At 36.6% G+C, this 8,271-nt stretch overlaps 1 protein-coding gene across 2 annotated transcripts; it reads left to right on the plus strand.

Annotated features, from left to right (window-relative positions):
- Nucleotides 1–1,644: 1,644 nt before the first annotated feature.
- On the plus strand, nucleotides 1,645–7,195 carry LOC131003079 (uncharacterized). Of its 2 annotated transcripts, none has more exons than XM_057929554.1 (5): nucleotides 1,645–2,404; nucleotides 5,098–5,233; nucleotides 6,373–6,599; nucleotides 6,694–6,867; nucleotides 6,976–7,195. In XM_057929554.1, exons 1-5 carry the CDS (start codon nucleotides 2,186–2,188, stop codon nucleotides 7,060–7,062), a joined length of 843 nt encoding a protein of 280 aa, XP_057785537.1. In that variant the 5' UTR covers nucleotides 1,645–2,185; the 3' UTR covers nucleotides 7,063–7,195. The 2 variants fall into 2 exon arrangements, with proteins under 2 accessions (XP_057785537.1, XP_057785538.1); XM_057929555.1 differs by having other exon boundaries at nucleotides 6,385–6,599.
- Nucleotides 7,196–8,271: the final 1,076 nt, after the last annotated feature.

An 8,271-nucleotide genomic window follows, 5' to 3' on the forward strand; every position in this document is an offset into this window, starting at 1 on the left:
TTTAATGTGGCTATCAAACGGAGTGATAAGGTGAGAAATACAATTAATCTAATCCAATAGACTCAGCCCAGTGAATTGAGACTAAAGTATGACTTTACTTTTTTGTCCTTGAAATTGAAGGTTATAGAATGAAAAGAAATTATTTGAGAAATCTGGTAGCTTTGATTTTATCCCCTGCTCTTGGGCTTGCTGTGTTGAGTCGTCGGTGGCGTGGGTTGTGTGTGGTGTGGTGTTGTGTGTGTTGGGCTGAGTCGAGCGGCGTTGGGATGACGGCGAGCTTACTGCCGACCATCCGGCCGAATACAGGAGAGAGGGAGACGCCGGAGTGTGCAGAGGAGAGAGAGAGCTATGGGACAAAGGGAAGCGGCGGCGCCTCGCCGTCGCCAAGGAGGAAGGCGGAGGCGTTGATTTTCACCGCCGCTACGTCGTCGGGAGAGGTTGACCAGAGGCGGCGCTCCTCGCCGGGGATGATGGAGTCACGGCGGCGCCGTTTGGTCCTATTTGTGTGTGTGCGTGTTTGATTGACTTTTTTTTTTCTCCAGGGATCCCTCGCCTCTCTGCTCTCTATTCAGGCCGGTGAAAGTCAATTGCTTTTCTTGGTTGTCTTGTGAAGAAAAATGGGGCAAGGGGTTGGGGGGATGAGCTGTGAAGAAGAAATTGTGAACGAGAGGGGGGGGGGGGGGGGCACAAAAAAGTGGTGGGGGTTAGGGAAGTTTACACGTTTCATTGCTGGTAGCTAGTTTTTATTTTTTATTTTTTTTTTATATTTCTTAAATTAAGGTTAAAAAGGTAATTTGCTAATTTATTTTTTTGGGTAAATTTGTTAATTTAATCTTATGTTATATATTGTCTATCAAACAAAAAAATTAGTTATCTCAAGGATTCTATCTTAACTATCAAACACCTATAAAATATTAACAATCTCACTCAACCTATATTATTTATCTAGGTTTTATTTAGCATCCCTTATCTCATCTCAGCTATCAAACACACCCTTAGTGTCACATTAGCTGATAACAAATATTCATTGGTTCTTCTTGCGTCAGGAACGGTTACAAGACCATTTTTAGGTGCGCCACATACTATCAGCTAAAAAACCATTTTTTGTCTTTTTCTTTAGCTCAGAATCCGATCTCTTCGGGTTATCTTCTTCCTTAGCTCTCTTAGTTTTATCTGCAGCTCTGCGGTCTTAAGCTTTTCGAACATGTTTGAATTGATCTGTATAACAGGGTCATTTGTCGAATCACCAAATTTCTTTTCTTCGATTTCTCTTGGTTTCTTTAGAGCCATCGTGTAAAATCTGAATGGACTTGATTCCGTTGAGTCTCGTTCCAAATGGGTGAACCATAATACTTGCTTTTGTGGTATAAATAGATTTTATGTAGGCGGGAGAGGTTCAAATAAGAACCACTAATAAAATAAGAACGGAGAACCATTTTAAGCCATTCGATCATCAAGATCTACGGTGGATGCATCATCTTGGTGGATGGATGCAGGTGCTGTCGAATCCTGAAGGGAGCAAAAAAATTATTTTTTTCGGATGCATTAATTTGTATAGCAGATGTAGTAATTTTATTGGTTCTTATGTTCTCACGATAATTGAGGTTCTCACTATAACCGCACCCTTATGTAGGCTTCTTAAATGTAAAATTGGAACAAATAAGCCTACCAACTTTTTTTATTTTTAATTTTTAGAAACAAAAACATTTGAGTGTAAAAAATATAAACCACGTGTATTTTATGCTGAGGTGGCAGACGCCGTGGCCGTCGGCATCAAATTTACAAGGACCATACCTGTATTGACGTTTGCAAAGAGATAACCGGTCGCAGGCAGCTGCCTACTGCAAGAAATTTTATTTCACCAATTAATTTTCAATTGAAAATTATTGATTTGATTGAATAGATCCATCTGATTGATGATGAAACCCTAAAATTGTAAACCTTTCCCCTCTATATTGAATTGAATAGATCCATAGTTTGTTCTCTATTCTCTTGTTTGCCGGATTGGATGTGAAATCGGATCGATTCTGTCTATTGATTCCGATACTGTGCAGTATTAATAATTTTTCATTCCATAATCAGTGGGTTAAATTAATTCTTTAGATTCTGCATGAGAAAAGTGGTGGCGGCGGAGGGATCGGATACACAGTAGAGAGAAGGATTTCTTCTTGGTTGGGGGCGCAACATGTCTGCCGTTGTGTGCGGAAAGAGATCAAACATCTTCGAGGAATCGCCGTCGTCGCCGCCAGTCTCCAAGAGAATCCGCTATTTGTCTTCGTCTTCCTCGTCTCCAGGCCGAGCTTTCTCTCCGCCGCGGGTTGCCGCCGCTCCCGCTTGCTGGTTCTCCAACTCGTCCGCGCCGCTCGATCATCTACTCGCTCTTTTTCCTGACATGGACAGACAGGTCTTTGTTTTCCCTTGTTTTAATTTCTGGAATAATTATATGCTTCTATCCTGTTAGTTTGGGGGGCATTTGGGTCCGGGATTTTGATGCTGCAGCGATGAGTTTCGGCTTGATTTCCTGCAATTCTTATTAATGATATTTGGTGTTGATAATTAGAAAGGTAGTTTCTTGGGGGCAACAAACATCAGCTCCAATACTTCATGGATATTTTACTCAAATTTTGGGCGACCTGAAAAAAATCAAAATATATCGAGGAAATTTCTAGATATTACTTTCCTTCTACATGACTGATACGCCACCCTCAAATTGTTGATTATTCAAAATCAGTATAACATCTGCAGATATATCATTACTAATATCAGTTAGGGCAAGGATCAAAGGAACTTCAGTAAACTATATGAAAACTATTGAGGAAATATGAAAAATTGGACTTCTTCTTCAACATTTACCAATATGAATAGTCATATATCTTTTGATATTGCCTTGAACACCAATGATTCAAACTTGTGTAGGTGCAGCCATGATGGAGCATTTTTGTTGAAATCTCACACTTGTGTATAGTGAACTGAGACTTTTCATGTCCCTTGACAAGACTAAGATGTTTAATAAGATATAGAAAACTAACTAGGAGTATAAATTATGCAGCTTTGGCCTTTATGAGTGTGCCTTATTACCTCAAAGACAACTTCTTTATACTTACAAATTTGTTGTTAACTGTCCCTCAGTCTTGCGAAAAGAACTTCATCATGCGTGCATTTTTACTTACTCAACCTGTAGGAGTCCTTCAAAAAATAAGACTGAATCCACAAGCAGTCGCTTCCAGAAACATTTTATAAGTCTTTCATCCCATTTGGCTATTTCCACTTGATACACTGCAGAGAAAAGGGGCGTTAACTCATTTTCTGATCAAGGATTTATAAAGTACTATAGATGAATTTCATGAGCAAGATCAAGTTAGCCTCCAATTCATCGAGATAAAACTTAGAACCAAATATTGTTGAAAAAATAGATAGGTGTTTTACTTGAGACAGTTGTTGATTTAAAAGAGTTTACTAAGGGTTATTCTTGTCAACATGAAAGCAATTGCTACATCCATCTCACAAAGAATTTATAGTCTAGTGGGAGTTATTTTAATTGGATGACGGTGTATATATGAGAAGATCTTCTTTTCTTCTGCTTCATACACTGTATTCATATCGCAGTTGGTAGCCACATATGTGTTCGGAAGGTGTGATAACTGATAAGGTAGTATTCTTTTTTGAGAACTTTTGAGGGATTACTGCTCGGGGTAAAAGCTGAAGAAATTACTCAATCTGTTCTGCAAAGAATGTCATAATTATTATTGGTAGTTGATTGAGCCATTCTTTGAAATGAGAAGTTAATTCACATTTCCATCTAAGACTTGTTATTTGTTAATTTGTATAGCCGAAGGAACTCAGAGTCTATTTGAGACACAAAGTCTGTCGGTTGTCTGTAAAATTGTAATGAAAAAATAAATATGACATAAGATGACCACAGCTTGACCTAAGGATTTGAGTTAAATTGAATTCTACTCAGGGAGTTCACACATGTCAATTCTGGAAGAGTTCTCTTGAAAGTGTTGTAATTCATGTTGGTTCCTAACTTTCATAGAAGAAATACTTGGTCGTATTAATTGATCATATCTTTTGTAACAATATGCTTTTTTTCTTTTTATGCTTATACATTGAAGTGGATTCAGTTTTATTTTTAATGTTCTTGGGCCTACTTATGATAGCAGAATCTTTATTTTTCAATAGATTCTGAATTTTTTTTGTTAAAGCTCGCTTCATTTATGCCAAAACTCTGAACTCTGAAGCGTTCATAATATACGTCACTATTATTCACCAGTGCCTTATGTTTGAACTCTGATTATTCCTTGTATCATATAGTTAAAATGATTTTACTATGCGCCATTTAAAAGTGCATCTCTTGCTGATAATATAAATAGGAAGAAGGTATGTTTTGGATATTATTACTAAGTGTGAGCTACTTCTTCATGGTTTTTTTTTTTTGTGGTGTCGTAGTTTGTAAAGCTTAGGTTAGTAATAAAGCTGAGACATTATCATATGGTCACCTAACTGGAAAATTTCTGTACCCAAACATTTAATAGAAGCTTAGATTTTTTCAGATTTTTTTTCTTCCTGAAAATATTTGGTTGAGTAAGTTATTGCATTCCAATTACTTGAATAACCTTATTGTTCTAAGGATGTAATATAAAAAACCCAAAACCGTCAAGAGTTTTTAGGCATTTCATTATTTCCATTAACCTTTTCTGGTATTAATTGATTTTGTTGTTCTGAGCTGGATACCGATGACCTCATTAGCGGCTATTATTATCTAACCTGGAACCATAAGTGCGATGATGACTTGTCATGATCTGCATTTTCTGTGGCCTATTTTATGCCTTTTAGAAAGCATGAATTCTGTATTTGGCATCAATCAAGCGTTTGCTTGATTAGATGAACCCATGTTCCCTTACGCAGATCCGAATTTGGTGCGGATTAGTTCTACTTTTCTGTAAATTGGAATGTCCATTTTCGTTTTCTGCTCATGCTTTTATAATGTACCATGATAATAAACTTCGTGCAGAGGTTCTTTACGAGCGCACACACGCACATTCTTCCCATGGAGTTCTAAACTAAGTTATTGATAAGAAATTCTTTGATTTGTAGTTTCTTGAGAAAGCCCTTGAAGAATCTGGCGATGATTTGGATTCAGCGATTAAAAGACTAAATGAGCTTCGGTTGAGTGCTGCAGAAAGTGTATCTGATGTTACCCAGGAAATTAATGCTCAATTTTCTGCTCAAGGTTCATCTTTCTTTGGCTTTTCTTTGTAAATCTGTTTTTTGTCCTTCGTCTGTTGATATATGTTACAGATGCATTTTTGTGTTTGTTCGTTGGGCGTCAAACACTGGCAAATGTAAAGCCTGAAACATATTTTAGTGTATCCATTCCGTCTAAAGCCTCAATGCTGCTCTCTGAGTACGTGCATAGTGAGTACGATATAGAAAATTTAGAAGTGTGATTGTCGGTGTTCAGTTAGACTCAACTTCCATAAGTGGACAGGAGATAGCCAAATATATATGTCTAGTAGTAAAAGTTCTTAATTCAGTACAGCCCCTTTAACGCGCTTAATGAATTAGAGCAGGCGTTCTGCCTATTTAGCTGTTGCTCATTCTACCATGAAACCTGCAGTTTCTACCACATGTAATTTAGGATTGGCCTTAAGCCATAGGCTCAGATCACTTCAGTTTGGTTCTGGTAAGTTGGGTGTTGAAGAAGGGCTGGTCCTTCCTAAAGTTCTATTCTGCTCTCGAGATCGAGGGGCCTGGATGCTCGCTTCCTCTCTTTAGTGATATCAGCTTCGGCACTATGAATTTACCCCATTAAAAATCAAAGAATAACCATTACTTTTTCCAAGCCCTTAGAAATTTTACTCAATATTTTAATCTTCAAATCTTAATTGCATAGTGAAGTAAGTGTAATTCTGCGTTTGCAATCCTATGTTGCTCAAGGATATATGTGAAACAAGATGTACAATACTGCAGTAAAATGCGAATTTTTTATTACTTCTCTGCTTGACCCTTTATCCTGTATTTTATGTACTACACTAACATATATTGTTGCAATCCTAAATTTTTCTGTGCTCTATTGAAGAAGTATATCAGTTTATTTTGGCAGAGAGTAGTTTCTCGGAGATGGTGTCATGTCATTTTCTTTGATTAAGAGAAGTATTCTGCAAAGAGATCGATTCTAGACAAATATTTTCTCTACGTTTTATGCTTTCTAGATTTTTTGAGATCCTGCTTCTTCTTTATTTTGGTAGACCTTACGATATTTATTAGTCCATCTACAAACTCACTTTTCACCAGAGGATTGAAGACTTTGTGTGCAGTTCTTTTTGAATACTGTTGGTTTTGGTTAACATGTTAAATGGTTTGTTCAAGATACATGTGCAGTTGGAGATAGCGAGAGCAGTGCTAGAAGAGAGGAATCATCTGGTGGAAGTAGTTATCCTGCCAGTGGTGCAGAGTGGGTGGAGCTCTTGGTGGGAGAAGTGATAAATGCGTCGAATGTAGAGGATGCTAAGGCACGTGTGTCACAAGCCCTTGAGGCATTGGAGAAGTCCATTTGTGCAAATGCAACTGAAGATACTGCCCGAAGCTTTCAGAAGGTATGTCGATTTGTCAATGCTAGTCACGAAGCTTTTCATGAATGGGGAGTCATGAATATTTACATAAAATACATATGCTCGTCATTATCTCTAGGAGAACCTAATGCTAAAGCAGCAGCTGGAAGCACTCATTCACGAGAACACGATTTTGAAGCGGGCAGTTTCAATCCAGCACGAGCGACAGAAGGAGTTTGAGGAAATGGGTCAGGAGATGCACAAGCTGAAGCAGCTTGTATCTCAATACCAGGAGCAAGTTAGAACTCTTGAGGTCAGATTCACAAGCTAATTATGCATATGTTTTCGTTTGAAATTTATAAAATAATGTGTTTTTGCAGTTTTGTTCTAAGCAAGCGATTGGTAATTTGAATTTGATCAGGTTAACAACTATGCTCTAGCGATGCACCTGAAGCAGGCTCAACAAAATAACTCAATCTCTGGGCGTTTTCACCCCGATGTGTTTTAGCTAATAACCTCATCTCTTATCATTCATGATATACATGGCTCTATCATGTGCCAATAAGATTCAACATGTCACTTTTTTTTTTTTTGACTGAATGCATCCCTTGATCAATCTAGATTTTTATGTTAATTTTTTTTTTCAATACTTTTAGTCATTCCTATATTTTATTATAATTATTTGAGTATTAATGCAAAAGCAGTGGATACTCATACTTCTTGCGTCCAAATGTAGCTTAAAGTGGTTGTGAATTGTGATGAAACAAATGATAAAACAACTTATCGCGGCGAATCGCATTTAAGCGTTAATTGTCAAAAATTCAAGCACACGGTTTTTCTCGATCATTAGATTGAGATTTTATTTTATTTTATTTTTTATTTTGAAATGCAAATGTATATCTCTCTGACACAGTTCGGCTGATATTGCTCGTAGACACGAAAAAAATCAGCTTTTCTGTTGCAAGACGCTTAATGGAAAGCGTGAGAGGAGGTTTGGAAATAACGGAAAGCCCAATTTTCTTCCTTCAATTAAGCAAATTTTTTGTTTATTCTGAGACATAACTGCAGTGTAGATTGAATTCGGCTTTTTGTTTTTGTTTCTTGTGTGATCCCACGAGGGGCACAAGCTCAATTATTAAAATGGTTATTTACAAGTAAATACACAAGCTTTCAGTATTTTAAATTTTTCCTACGAATTGTATTTTTTAAATATAAATACACGAATTTTGTGCTCGTTTTAATTTTTTTCATGAAACTTATTTTTTCCAAATTAATGCTGACGTGTCCGTCGGAGCTGTCACGGTACAATGACCGGTCAACGGTCTTAATTATTTTTTAGTTATTTGCGTGTAAATACACAAACTTTTAGCATTTTCTAATTTTTCCTATGAACTTTATGCTTTTCTTATTTTTCCCACGAAATTTATTTTCCCCATATTTCTCACTTAATGATAAAATTTTTGGATCCAAATATCATATTAAGGCTTTTCAATTTCTCATTACAATAACAAAAAATTCAATTAACATTTTAACCATAACCAATTAAGTGCAAACTCGTTGAGAAATATGGCATGATAGAACTTTCGGATCCAAATACTATTATTAAAGATTCTCAATTTCCCGATACATTAAAAACATTAAATTAACATTTTAATTTTAACCAATATTTCAACACAAACGAATTGACAAATATGAGGGAAATGATTTTTATGGGAAA

This window comes from Salvia miltiorrhiza, unplaced genomic scaffold (genome assembly GCF_028751815.1).
Source record: "Salvia miltiorrhiza cultivar Shanhuang (shh) unplaced genomic scaffold, IMPLAD_Smil_shh fragScaff_scaffold_66:::fragment_1, whole genome shotgun sequence".
Lineage (NCBI taxonomy): Eukaryota > Viridiplantae > Streptophyta > Magnoliopsida > Lamiales > Lamiaceae > Salvia > Salvia miltiorrhiza.

Coding starts and splice junctions, on each gene's coding strand:
- LOC131003079 (XM_057929554.1), top strand. CDS start 2,186: ATGTCTGCCGTTGTGTGCGGAAAGAGATCAAACATCTTCGAGGAATCG. Junction 2,405..5,097: donor TTCCTGACATGGACAGACAG/GTCTTTGTTTTC, acceptor TTTGATTTGTAG/TTTCTTGAGAAAGCCCTTGA. Junction 6,868..6,975: donor AGCAAGTTAGAACTCTTGAG/GTCAGATTCACA, acceptor GAATTTGATCAG/GTTAACAACTATGCTCTAGC.